At 33.7% G+C, this 14,437-nt stretch overlaps 1 protein-coding gene across 2 annotated transcripts; it reads left to right on the top strand.

Moving 5' to 3' along the window:
- The first annotated feature begins 2,030 nt into the window (after positions 1-2,030).
- Positions 2,031-7,343, top strand: LOC143540306 (ubiquitin domain-containing protein DSK2a-like). 2 transcript variants are annotated; one of them, XM_077033408.1, is made up of 8 exons: positions 2,031-2,250; positions 3,675-4,451; positions 4,531-4,748; positions 4,828-4,941; positions 6,332-6,387; positions 6,685-6,713; positions 6,886-6,987; positions 7,083-7,343. In XM_077033408.1, exons 1-8 carry the CDS (start codon positions 2,031-2,033, stop codon positions 7,229-7,231), a joined length of 1,665 nt encoding a protein of 554 aa, XP_076889523.1. In that variant the 3' UTR covers positions 7,232-7,343. The 2 variants fall into 2 exon arrangements, with proteins under 2 accessions (XP_076889523.1, XP_076889522.1); XM_077033407.1 differs by having other exon boundaries at positions 6,883-6,987.
- The last annotated feature ends 7,094 nt before the right edge of the window (positions 7,344-14,437 follow it).

Raw genomic sequence — 14,437 nt, 5'->3', positions numbered from 1 at the left:
TTTAGCTAGGCAATTTGGTGTACGTTTAACACCAACACTCATCGTCTATCTCCCACCTTGCAACAATCGCGCCGGACACACGATTCAAAAACACATAAAACATAGTACGTTATAACTTTACCATCACACCACCTTACTTTTTCATTACTTGAATTAGTAAGAAATTTATAAATACAAAAATCTATTTATGTTTAAAAAATCAAAACCAAAAGATTAAACCAAAAGAAAAATAAAAAACCAAAAACCCACATCGAACTCATGACCAGCTTTAACTACAGTACTACACTACCACCATAACTTCATTTTTGTTGCTTTCAAACATTAAATGCTATTTCAGAAAATTAGAAAAAAAAAACACTTAGTGGCTGTCACATTGATTGAACCTCCTGAAAATCACTACAACAACTTAGGTTTTCTCTAATATATAGTGTAATTGTTAACCATTTAAGTATTAAAACAATATGAGTTAAAACGTTAATGGGCTTTAAAATTCTTTACACATACAACAATTTAAGAATTAATTGTACATTAAATTAAGATAGGGTTAAGGGAAAGAATTTCATTTGGCCATAGGGTATGCTCTAATCCCTATAAACAACACATCACTCATTTTTCTCTCTTTCACTCAATCTCACCCAAAAGAAATGGTTTAATTCATAATTAATAGCAAATCAATTAGTAATTAATACATATTGTTCCTTTTTAACATGTTAAAATCATAATCTACGGACCTTTTTAACAGACTTAACACTAGTGGGGAATGGTTTAACGCATATTTAAAGTATCATGTCATCTTAACTTTGTTGGACGTTAGAGTACCCCATGGCCTTAGGGTGAGGTGGAGTGAAATGGGATAAAGTATGTGATACGATGCATACATGGAGTTAAAGAGCATGGATGTACACCCTATGACCTTAGAGGGGCATATGTGTGCGACTCATAATTACATACAACGTTAAATAATTATGTAAAGTCTATGCCTAGTTACGCTCAAAATTATGCAACGTATATAAATATGTATGTATATATTAAAAGACAAGTTGAAAAGTTTTAAACTTTCAACTTTGGTCATTAAATTATTTATTCTTCAAACTTTAGCCTTTAAAATTTCACGTCTTTACATTTTGACACAAGATTTTAAGCATTTCAACTTTGGATACGTAACTTTTAGATCTTATTGTACAAAACTTTTAGCCCTCTAAATTTTGGTCACAAACTTTTAGACTTTTACAAATTAATCACAAAATCTTGTTCACTTTTAACTCAGCGACGTCTTTCCACTTTCGCAAATCAAGTTCAAGCTGAAAGATCGAAATGAATAAAATTTGACACCGATATAGAATAGGCTAGATTACTAGTACGGTACCGGTATTCGGAAAATATCTCATCCCTAGTGAGCAAATTTTATTACAGATATATGTTGCAATGTTATATTATAAGTATACAGTAATGTTATTACACATATGTTATTCAATAACGGTTTTACAATCAATTCATTACATATACTACACAAAATGATGTAATCTTACATATATCTGACATTGTAGTACAAGTATAAAATGATATAAATAAAGTAGAGAGGATTCTGTAAAGAAGTCTTAAATTGATAAATGTGAACAAAAGAGTTTTTTTTGTCAATACAAAATACAATAGTGAAATTAATTATTAAAAATTATACGATGAGTTAACGCATATAGTGATGTCAAAAATCAAAACCAGCAGTAATCAACGGCTGATTGTGACTGCATTTATTTAAAAAAAACATAATAATAATAATAATAATAATAATAATAATAATAATAATAATAATAATAATAATAATAATATAATATAAATACTGAATTTATTTATTTGCTGAAAGAAAGAAAGAACGAGTTCCTCCTTGCCCAAGTTTTCTTTTCTTCACTTAATAATAAATAAAACCATTTCTTCTCTTCTCTTCGATTCTCCAATTCAATTCAGGGTTTCGAATATCACTTCACTCATCAATCAATCAATCACTCACTTCTCCAATTCGATTCAAAATTACGATGGGCGGCGGAAGCGGTGATGAATCCAACGGCGCCGATTCCGTTAAAGTTAACGTCCGGTGCTCTAACGGCAACAAGTTCTCCGTCCAGGCGACTCTGGACTCGTCTGTTGAGTCGTTCAAGTCTGTTCTCGAACAGAATTGCGACATATCGGCCGCACAGCAGCGCTTGATTTACAAAGGACGGATTCTCAAGGATGATCAGACTCTTAAGAGCTATGGTATATTGTTCATTTCTTATATTAATTCATTGTTTACTTATATTCACTGTTGAATGTTGATGATTCAACTGCTAGGTTTTGTGTCTTAGTGACTTACTTTTGTGTGTTTTATATACTATTATTGATGAGGTGAATGTGATGAATTTGCTAGAGCTAGTGGTTTTAGATGTAAATTTGCGTAAAAGTTTGATCGAATAGACAGAAGCTTAATATTTTGTGCTAATTTATGTCGACTGAAGGAGTATCAGGCCTGATTGTTATTTATCTAGGGGTTTTTTTACTTTGAAGAGTTACTAGGTTGAAGTTTATAAAGAGGTTATAATACCATATGAAACAAGAGAAAGAAAACGAAGTTGTTTTACTTTTTGTGAAATGAAAGAAGTATATTGATTTGGAAGATAGGAAGAGATTGATGTTTTGTTTGGCTTAGGCTGATAGGATATGTTTACGAATTCACGTGATGAATATATCTGATAGTATGGATATAGATAAGTGGTTATATTTGTCTAGCAAGTATTTGGATTAATAGCCTTTGATATCATATGAAGAACCACAGATGGTTTGGAGACAGAAAAGCCAGAAGCTATGTTTTGTGCTAATTTATGTCGAACAATGGAGTATTAGGTCTCATTGTTATTTATCTAGGTGTATTGAGATGTTCTTGCAAAGTTTGTAGGTTGATTGGAAAGAAAATGAAATTGTTTTACCTTTGGTAAGTTAAAAGAAGAGTATTGATTCGGAACACAGGCAGAGATTGGTGTTTGTTTGCCGTAGGCTGATAAGATACGTTTACATGATGAACATATTTGTTAATATGACATGGTCATATACTTTCATATAGATAAGCGGTAATACTTATCTAGGAAGTATTAGAAGTTAGGATAACTGTTAATGTTGATCGAAATATGTATTTTTATGTAATATCTTGATTTTAGTCTGCCTCATGAAGCAATTGGATGGTAGAAGTAACCTTTGATACCATATGAAGAACCATAGACGGTTTATGTAAATGGATTATATATGTAAAAATGAAACATAAAGGCAAATTAGGGTAGAACTAACAATGACAGTAATTGCATGTTATCCGGAAAACACGGTTTTGATAGATCATAGAAGCTATATAGAAACAAAATCACGTGAAGGCAACATACTTAAGAGGCCACGGTGTCGGTAATCTCATGCATCTGAAGATACTTTATTTAAGCAGACATTTAATTATATCGTGGTGCAAGTCATTTTTATTGGTCTCCAAAGGAAACGAATAAAGAAAATCAATAATTCACTATCTTGATGAAATAAGCTTTATATGTTCTTCTATGCTAACTTATTTGATTTTTATGCCTGACGCTTCTGTTCTGTGATTCTTCTATTTGGTAGTAACATATTTTCTATTATATGGTATTAATTATTTATGTAATTTATAGGTATGGAGGCAGAGCACACTGTTCACTTGGTGCGCGGTTTTGTTCCTGCTACAGCTACTCCAGCAGGTGGGGCCCCTGCCGGAGCAACTGCTACTCCACCTGCTGCAGAGCAAACTGGCTCGGTTGGAGGTGGAACCACAGGTGGGCCGGGTGTTGGTGGCTCACTGTTTCCTGGACTCGGTCTGGGTGGTTTGGGAGGTAATGGTGGTGGCATGTTTGGAGGTGGACTTCCAGATTTGGAACAAATGCAACAGCAGATGACTCAAAACCCTAACATGATGCGTGAAATCATGGATCTGCCTCTTTTTCAAAATCTGTTAAACAACCCGGAGATCATGCGCAACATGATGATGAATAATCCTCAAATGCGTGACCTCATCGATAGGAATCCAGAACTTGGTCATATGCTTAATGATCCTGCAATTCTTCGTCAAACAATGGAGGCTGCAAGAAACCCTGAACTCATGCGTGAAATGATGCGTAACACAGATAGAGCAATGAGCAATATTGAATCGTCTCCTGAAGGGTTTAATATGCTCAGGAGAATGTATGAAAATGTTCAAGAGCCGTTTCTGAATGCTACCACAATGGGCGGTGGCGGTGGTGATACAACCAATGATTTGAACTCAAATCCGTTTGCAGCTCTTTTGGGAGGTGGTCAGGGGGGGCAACCACGTGGCCAGGTAGCTAACCCTACCACCACTGGGGCTGACACCACTACTGGTTCTCCTGCTCCAAATACCAATCCACTTCCTAATCCTTGGGCTGGTGGTGGTGGTGGTAAGCTTCCAAACCTTTATTCTGACATATACATATGGGCTTACTATATTATGATGAACTAAATGCGAGTTCACAGGTGCAGCTAACCAAACAAATGCTGCTGCAACGAACACTGGTGGGGCTGGTAGGCCGCCACCTCCAGTTGGCGGTCTAGGTGGACTTGGTCTTCCGGGTCTCGAGGGATTGTTTGGTGGCACGAACCCTGATCCTAATTCAATGAGTCAACTTATGCAAAACCCTGCTATTTCTCAGATGATGCAAAGTCTACTGTCAAACCCACAGTATATGAATCAGGTGATCATTTTGCTTTTTTTTCTTTAACCTAGATTTTGTTTGTTGGGTTGTGTACTTACTAAACAATCATATTGTCTAGATACTTGGTCTCAATCCACAAATGCGAAGCATGCTTGATGCAAACCCTCAATTGAGAGAGATGATGCAAAATCCGGACTTCATTCGTCAGCTAACTTCTCCGGAGACCATGCAGGTAAATCAGTTAATAACTCTGAAAAAATTTATAAAAAGTTTAACTAAATGGTGATAAAGTATAACTATGAAATATATTTTGAATGGTAGTTTTTTATTGTAATAACTTGAAGAATTATGCTAAATATATCTGTCCATTTTTAGTTCATAAAATATAGAAATAAGATGGTCGTATGGAAAATTATTGAGAAGAAAAGTAGTGAGTAATTTATTTAAAAGCCCAAGTGCAGAAAAAGATCCAGTGAAATTGCCTTATATGGCATGGCATATAATAAGTTGAAATGCATTCATAAAAAGGTGTATATCATGTATATGGTAGTCTTTGTTTGATTTTGTTGGTCAAACTACCATTTAGGGTTCATAACTGTTGGTATAGGAACATAATTGTCACAATCAAGAGAAGAAATATAAGAGAAAATGGTTCACTTGAATTCATTATCAGTAAATGCATACATGAACAGGAAATAGAAAGACTTTTAAAATGGGAAAACAAATAACAAAGCAACAGAATGATCCGGGAGACTCGGACTATAACAAAGTAGCAAACTACATTGTCGAAGGCTTCATTCAAAATAATTCAAATACCAATGCGATAAACCAGATTGACTTCACATGCATGCAACATGTTGAAGGATGATTCAAAACTTGGTCTCATCATGCACATGGGTTTGAAGACTTTGAGCATGTTGCATCCATGTGAAGTCAATCTGCTTTATCGCATTAGTATTTTAATTATTTTGAATTAAGCTTTTGGCTTATTAGTTTGTTAAAGTGCGAGTCTCTTGGATTAATATGCTGCTTTTTGTTATCTGCTTTCCCTGTTTAAGAGTGGTTCTATTTTCTATTCATGCATGCATTTTCTGATATTGAATCCAAGTGAAACACTTGCTCCTAAATTTTTGTTGTTGATTGTGACAATTGTGCTCTGATACCAACAGTTGAAAACCAAGCAGAACTTTTAAGGTACTCATCATATGATTATGGTTTGTTAACCACTTAACCTAATTTAAACTTGTTGATGGCCCTAAAACTGTATACAGTCTGATATAACTGCACGTGTAGTGATCAGTTTTGTTTAGACCTATGCAGATAGTCGTTAAACTTATACAAGTCATGGGTTATGTATTTTAAAGTCAGAAAAGGCTATATTTTTTAATATCATTACTCTTATGAGTTGAGGTACAGCTGAAATTTGAGGATTTCGAGGGTCATTAGTCAACAGTCATGCATATCCATTCGAGTGTTTATATTCTTTCATGCATTTCTATTAGTACCACACAAGTGGCTTGCATCTCAAATTTATAACATATCCCTCAAGCTTTTAATTTGTCATCTTATGTTATTTTAGTTCACTCATTTCCTTAATCCTATCATGTTTATTCCTATTACAGCAAATGATGACACTGCAACAATCTCTTTTCTCCGGACTTGGTCAACAACTCACCAGGTAAATCACGTTAAAATTTTGATCTCGTTTGATTTAAATGCGAAAGATCAATCATGTGGATATGCGTAACATATAAAGTAAAGCAATGAATAAAAAATCATATGTTTAAGATACACAGAATACAGCATAAAGCCGGCTACAAGTCTTTTCTCAAAAAATTTTCACTTTGAAGTTTAAAATGCTCTCTCTCTCTCTCTCTCTCTCTTTTTAACTTTGTTTGGTATGTGTGGAATAACTCCACCTTATGTTTGATTAATATATGCTGCTCAGTATTTAACTGGAATACCTGTTATGCAGGGATGCAGGTCAAACTGGTGGAGGGACAGGTATCTTTTTGTTCATAGTTTCATGCCTTTAAATTTACTTAATTTATAGTTAAAAAACCTTCTATAATTATTATTACAAGTCATATCAGTGAGTTCGGATCGATATTTTTCCATAAAGGGAAATAATGCAATTTTTAAACATTCTAGAAAAGGATCTAATTTTTGATAGCAGGTGCTCCCAATAACCCAAATCCTAACATGAATATGGAGATGCTTATGAACATGTTTGGTAACCTTGGGACTGGCGGCTTTACAGCACCAACCAATTCAAATGGTAACATCTCACCTCATTTATCCACCATTATTTTGTCTTATCTTTGTTCATTTACCCATAAATTCACAAGGTTTATGTTTTTTTTCAAATACTAGTGCCACCAGAGGAACTGTATGCTACCCAACTCGCGCAGCTTCAAGAAATGGGATTTTTCGATACGCGTGAGAATCTTCAGGCACTGACTGCCACCCGAGGTAATGTTCATGCTGCTGTTGAGAGGCTATTGGGAAATCTTGGTCCCTAAGAATCTGTAACCGCATATATATAATATGATATATTTACATATATACCGTATCAGTGAACAAATGTGGAATTGGTCTGTTTGGATCGGAGCCAAATATGTTGAATTATGTGCATGAATATTTTTTTCTGTATGGCTTTGGAAATTGCCTTCTCTGTTATCCTTATTATGTTGCTCATGTGGTGTGATTTGATACCTGAAACAGCATTTTGGTTGCACATACTTTGTCATCTCTAAAATTATTACACTTTAAAACAATACAAAAAGAACTAGGCTTTAGAAAGATTTTTAACCGGATATCTTTCGAAAACCAATTTTGTTCATAAAATTATTGCCTGGTGGTTACTAGACATCAAATTTTATTATTTTACTGTTTTAAGTTAATTTATTTTGTTTGTTTGCTTTTCTGTGTTATACATTTTACATTATATTAAAATTCAATTTGATAAAGTACTTTTCTACTTTGGTCCCTTAAATTTGTTATTTTAGTTTTTGCTTATATTAAAGTGTAATTTGTATTCTAATTTTTGCCACAAAGGTTAATTAAATATTAACTTGATAATTTTTTATTTTTATACTCTCATCATAAGTTTTTGCGTTTTATACTTTACAAAACATTTTGCCTTGTAAACTTTGGCTACCAAAAAGTAAATTTTTTGTCTTTTATTCTTTGGCTATTAAACTTTTAATTTTTCACAATATAATATATTTTTTGACAGTATTGTAACTAAACCAACCGACTGAGTTTCCATTGCGTTTCTACCGCAACACGCCCTGGCTACAAAGAGTGGGTTTTGATTATTTTGGGTTTTTGGTGAGGTAATCGGTGGAGGCAGAATCAAGTTTGAGCGGCAGCAATATGTGGGGTCTTTTAACTTGTTATATAAACAAAACTACGATTTTGAATATAAATTTTGGACAAGTATTGGTTTTGTTTGCGGGTTGAATCCATAGACATCTTTAGTTACATAGGTTGAGTTATCTAGAGGCTTGTTAGTTTTACCTATTTTTTGTATATTCATTATGGTTATGTTATGTTAGAAGTTAAACTACTTGCGTAATTTGTTTAAAGAAATGGCTTCATTTTTGTTTTTGGGTGTCAATACGTAATTTTAGAGTAATAGCATTATAAAATAAAAATAAAAGTTTTGGGGTCATATGTTTTATTAATTTCTCCTTTCTTACTCTATACTTTTGACAAATCTCATTCTTGGATTGTTATGTTCTCTTAACCCTACCTAACATATATAATTTAACGTATAGAAAAATGCTTCAAGTCAATCAACTTGACTACAAACAAACTTTCAATTTCTTTAAATCCAATATTCTATTTGACTAGTTAGTTTTTAACCTTAAAATCAACTACTCTTTTGAAAAACCTTGTCAGGTATATTCTGCGTAATTTCGGGTATAGATCGGGTATTTGAAAAACCCGGTCTCGGGTATTGGAAAAAACCGGTTTCAGGTATGGAACCGGTTCCGGGTATTACCGGGTATAAATCGGGCCCGGTTCCGGGTACGGGTTTTGGTACTAAAATGCATACCCTATCCGTACCCTACGGGTAGGATCGGGTACGGGTTCGGGAATTAAAAACCCGGGTATTAAAAAAACCGGTTTTGGGTATTTTTTTCGGGTCCGGTTCCGGGTTCGAGCTTTGTTGTGCACCTCTATTACTACCATCGCTACCACCACTGCCGCCACCATCGCCACCTTACAACCAACGTTACCACCGCCACCATCGCTGCCATCATCGTTGCGGTAACCACCGAAACCTTCGCTTAGCCATCACCACCGCCACCATTGTCGCTGCCTGACCACCACTACCTGACCACCACACAACCATCGCCCCTGCCGCTTGACCGCTACCACCACCACCACCACTACCTGACCGCTACCACCGTTGTCGCCACCCTACCATCTCCATCACTACCAGTGCTACCACCGCTTGGTCACTACCAAACCACCCCCCCACCCCCCCCCCCCACATACACACACCGCCACCACCGCCACCACAACCATCGCCCCTGCCGCCTGACCGCTACCACCACCACCTAGGCTTGTAAACGAACCGAACGTTCAGTGGGAAGTTCGTTTATATTCGTTTATTTAATAAACAAACGGACTTGAACAAAAAACTTGTGTTCGTTTAATTAAATGAACGAACATGAACACATGTTCCGTTCGTTCATTTATGTTCATGAACGTTCGTTTATGTTCGTTTATTTATGTTCATTTATGTCTGTTCATTTATGTTCGTTTATGTATTAATAGAAAATAATTAAATATTATCTAGATAGGTCATCTGGTTAAAGGTTTTATATTTGTTAATTTGTCTTCATTTAGGTGTTTTTATTTAAGTTTGTTTATGTTTGTTTGTGTTCATCTACATTTGTTCATGTATGTTCGTTTATCTTTGCCTAGTTATATTCGATTAGATTTTAAACAAACAAACACAAATATCCTTTTTCAAATAAACGAACATGAACATAAATATTTGTTCAATTAAGTGCCTATGTTCTTTTAAAATTAAATGAAAGAACACGAACATGCCATTTTTCGTGTTCATTCGATTCGTTTACAGGCTTTCATTATTCACATTGATTAATACATCAGTCTCAATCTGTAGGCTTTTCCAATTTTATTTGTGTTCGTTTGTGTTCGTGAACCGTTCGTGAACACATTAATTTCCTTAATGAACGAACACGAACATAAAATCTCGTTCATTAAGTGTCCGTGAACCGTTCGTGAACACATTATTTTCTTAACGAACGAACATGAACAAGGCCTTGTTCGTGTTTGTGCAGTTCGTTTACAGCCCTACCACCACCGTCCGTTGCCAATGTAATTTTTTCTTGTAAAAAAAATTAATTTGATAAAAGTGTTTTTTTTTATTATTTTCATTTCATTCCTATAATTTTTTTTGAATACCAAACAACATAAAGTAATAATTCATTTCATTCCTCTAGGTTAACCAAACAAGACAAATGAATGTTAATGATCCATTTCATTTTCTTGTCCATTCAATTTCTTCTCCCATTTCATTCCCACTTCATTCCATTACCTCCAATCAAACATACCCTTAGGGCGCGTTCGTTTCACAGAATTCGTGGGAATTCAAACGAATTGGAATTAAAATACCATGACATGGTGTGTTCGTTTCGTTGGAATTGGAATCTTAATTCGTGAGAATCTAAAATGATGTGTTCGGTTGTCAAAGAAATGGAATTGGAATTGGAATTCAATTCCTTCAAATTCCTTTAAATAAAGGGATTCTAAATCCTTCCAAAATGTGGAGGATTTCAAGTGAATTTGTTGGAATTTTTTTCTCAAGTTTTATTTTTTTTATTTTTTTTACGAGGATAACGGCGGAAACACTTTAGTTTTTTTACTTTTTTTTTGTTTTCAATTTATATTTTGAGCCATGATTTTTTTATTATTATTATTGAATATTTTTTGAGGGGTTTTAAAAAACTAAAAACCCCTCAAAAAAATATTCAAAAATAATAATAAAAAAATCGTAACTCAAAATATAAATCGAAAACAAAAAAAGTAAAAAAACTAAAGTGTTTCCGCCGTTATCCTCATTAAAAAAGAAAAAAAAAAAACGATTCCAATTCATTTGTCAAACGAACACATCAAGAATGGAATGAGATTTCAATTCCTTCAAATTCCAATTCCTATTGGAATATTTAGATTCCAAATCCAATTCCTTACAATTCCAAATCCTATGCAAATTTCAATTCCATTCCGTGAAACGAACGCTCCATTGATTCGATAATTCATTAATTAGTTTGGTCAGTTAAATGCCTTGTACACGCTCATGGGCTGAACAACTCAATTGTTTATTACTTATTATTTGAATTGGGCCAATAAATTGCCATGGAACGTTCATGGGAGGCCAATTCACAAACTTTATGTTGCTTGTTTAGTTGGGCCATTCAAATTTCCATGGAAAGCTCATGGGAGGTCAACTAGTTTGATATGCTTGATTGTGTTATTCTTGGAAAATCTTATAAAAACATTGTCCAGTTACTTAAATGCTTCAAACTCATACATATTATTTTAATTCTTGACTCGTCCTCGAGTTTTCACTAGTAACAATTCATAAACATACATATACATATACATACGTATCCCCGTGATTTCATATCAACTCATTCCTACAACTCATCTGTCATCTTACACATTTTTATCCTTGGTCCTCGTAGAATGTCTTCCTTAGGAAATCATAGTCGTAATCAACGTCGTTCGTCGGCTGCCCGCGATCACCGTTTGACTGCTAGGATCACTAAGGAGATTGCTGCCGCTATGCCTCGGATTGCTACGAATATGCCATGGGAGGAATTCAAGGAAGCTATTGCTCTTGCTGCCTCACGTCCCGATGACACTGTTGAAGATGGAACTCCACCTCGCACGGACTCTAACCCTACCTCTGAAAACTCCAAATCCAAATACTCGACTAATGCTAAGGCTAAACCCAAACCCACTTCGCGTAAAGACAACTCTTCTCGTCACAAACGTAAATCCAACACTGCTAGCCAAACTAACCCTTCACCCTCCACCCAAAATGCTCCTAACGTTATTGTGGATTCAACTACTTCAAGTGCTCCAAGTCAAGTGAATCACATCTACCATAACTGAAGATGCTTGAAGACTCTGAAGATTTTTGTTGCTTTCCTATCTTAAGTTATCTTATCTTTTCGTTATTGCTTTGTATCGACTCTTTAGTTATTCGTGACATTTGATGATTTCAATTTGAACTATTTAAGCATTTCATTCTATGAATAAAGTTTCCTTTATCAAAATTAAAACTATTAGGATATTGTATCTCTATCTCATTACCTTATCCTCGATTATCTTAATAACACCTAAATCACCAAATCTGTTTCCTTTAATTTTCAAAATTTTACTTTTAAAAGCAAAAGATGTTTTCGAAATCTTACGGTTTTATTAATTCAACTAGAACATTTACTAATTAAAATTTGAAATCATATTTAGAAATTATCAAAAATAATTGTTTTCTTTTCAAAATTTTATTTTAAATGTTTTACAACCCACATAATGGAGCGGGTTATGCGGACCATCCGACAATAAGAATAATTATGGATGCATACGTAATTATTCAAGTCCTCGCATGGAAATTATAATACGTAAAGATTGTGTGTCATGATTTAGAAACTAAGGTAGCTAGGGTAACGGTACGAATGATGAGATGATAAGGACATGGTGGATACGCCGCTGGTACATCATATATATAAGTGTCCTTATCGGATTGCCATTTGAAGTGTTGCTTCGGTTATTATAAATTCTATGTTATGATTATTTTCGTTAAAAGTATAATTGTTTTCAAAACGATGATGTTATGGTTTTCCTTAATTTTGGGACGACATTCCCTAAAGTAGGGGAGACTGTAACAACTCGGGTTTTCCACGTATGAATTTATATCCGTTACTCGACCCGTTTTATATTCGGGAAATTTTAATAATGAAAATTATCGCGGTTATCGAGAAATTATTTTACAATTTATATGTATTTATTATATTGATTTAATATATATTTAAATTTGAAAGATATACGTTTTTAACCCGAATAAAAACTTTTATCCATCATTGTTCCCACCTTCAATCTATAGGGACTAAAATGCAATTTTTAACATTTCTTTATGATCCATTTACTAGACCCCGTACCCATGACCTGTTAACCCAATTTCGTGACCTGTTTAGTTACTTGAGCCTAAATTAACGATCTAAGTTAGAAATTGGATTGTGTTTATGATTAATCTTGCCATAATCGGCCAAACCGACGTAATTAATTAGGAAAAAAAGATCAAGACGATACGAATTTGATTATAAACTCAAACCGCCGTGACCTAAATTCTAATATATAACCTAGGATTGATCATTATGCAATTAATCGCGTCTGCACACCGTTAATATCAGCGCCAACAAGAACCCTATGATTATTATATTTTCGAAGTTTGGTGATATACGTTCGTCATCTTTGCCCGCCGGTTCTGTCGATCTCAAATTGGTCTGCGTTTAAACCTAAAATCAGGTAATTAAAGTATATGTACTAATCGTCTATCATTGATGATCATAAGCCCTAAATAAATTTAAAGAAACGATTAACAGATTGAGGGTTGATGAATTAGGGTTTATATTCAGTTGGATCTTGATCTGTTTCTGTATATAATGTGCTGTTTCCAAACGTTAATCAACTGACACACCAGCACGCATGGCTGGTGTGTGTGTGTTCTAAATTCTGGTCACAGGTCGCGGGTTCGAGTCCCAGTTTTGCAGGTTTTTGTTATTTTTGGTTTTCACTTGTTTTAATGGTTTTTAAATAAATTATAATATATATTACATATTAAATAAACGATATTTTGTTAACCCGACATCCTAATGCTAAACGTTTTGTGTCAATTAGTCTCGTTAGAAGTTTCGTGTATATATATAATAGTGTACAAATATATATATATATATATAGGGTAAGGATCCTAAGAGAACCATTGGCAAATTGAGAACTTTGAGAACCATTTTGGACCACTAAAAAAACCCTCTAAAAAATATTAAAAAAATAATAAAACAAACAGGACCGAAAATTTTAAAAAAGTAAAAAAAACCAAAATTATTATATTTCATTCCGGTTTCATTAAAAAAAACTGAATTTTTTTTTCTTTTTAATTCGTATTATACCTATACGCATATGTATACTTTCATTTAATCTCTAGTTACGTAATATACACATATGTACATTATCATTTACCTTAAATTATACATATATGTATATGAAAAAACATGTTTGTACACATTATACATATATGTATAATAAAAAAAACCGATTTTTTTTCTTTTTAATTCATATTATACCTATACACATATTTATACTTTCATTTAATCTCTAGTTATGTAATGTACACATATGTACATTATCATTTACCTTAAATTATAATATGTACATATATGTGTACATATATGTACATATTATACATATATGTATATGTTTAATTTAGCTAAACCGAGAATTTTTTTTACGTTTTTTTAGAAACCGGGATGATAAATAAGAACTTTGGTTTTTTTACTTTTTTTATTTTTGTGTTTTTTTTGTTTTATGATTTTTTTTATTTTTGGGTTTTTTTGTTATCCAAAATGGTTTTCATAGTTCTCACTTCCCAAAAAGTTCTCACATGATCCTAATCCTATATATAT

The sequence above is a fragment of the Bidens hawaiensis genome, unplaced genomic scaffold (assembly GCF_021521415.1).
Source record: "Bidens hawaiensis isolate Kalapana, Puna unplaced genomic scaffold, B.hawaiensis_p1.1 tig00012186_1, whole genome shotgun sequence".
Taxonomy (NCBI): Eukaryota; Viridiplantae; Streptophyta; class Magnoliopsida; order Asterales; family Asteraceae; genus Bidens; species Bidens hawaiensis.
This window is presented reverse-complemented; position numbering and strand designations above follow the sequence as displayed.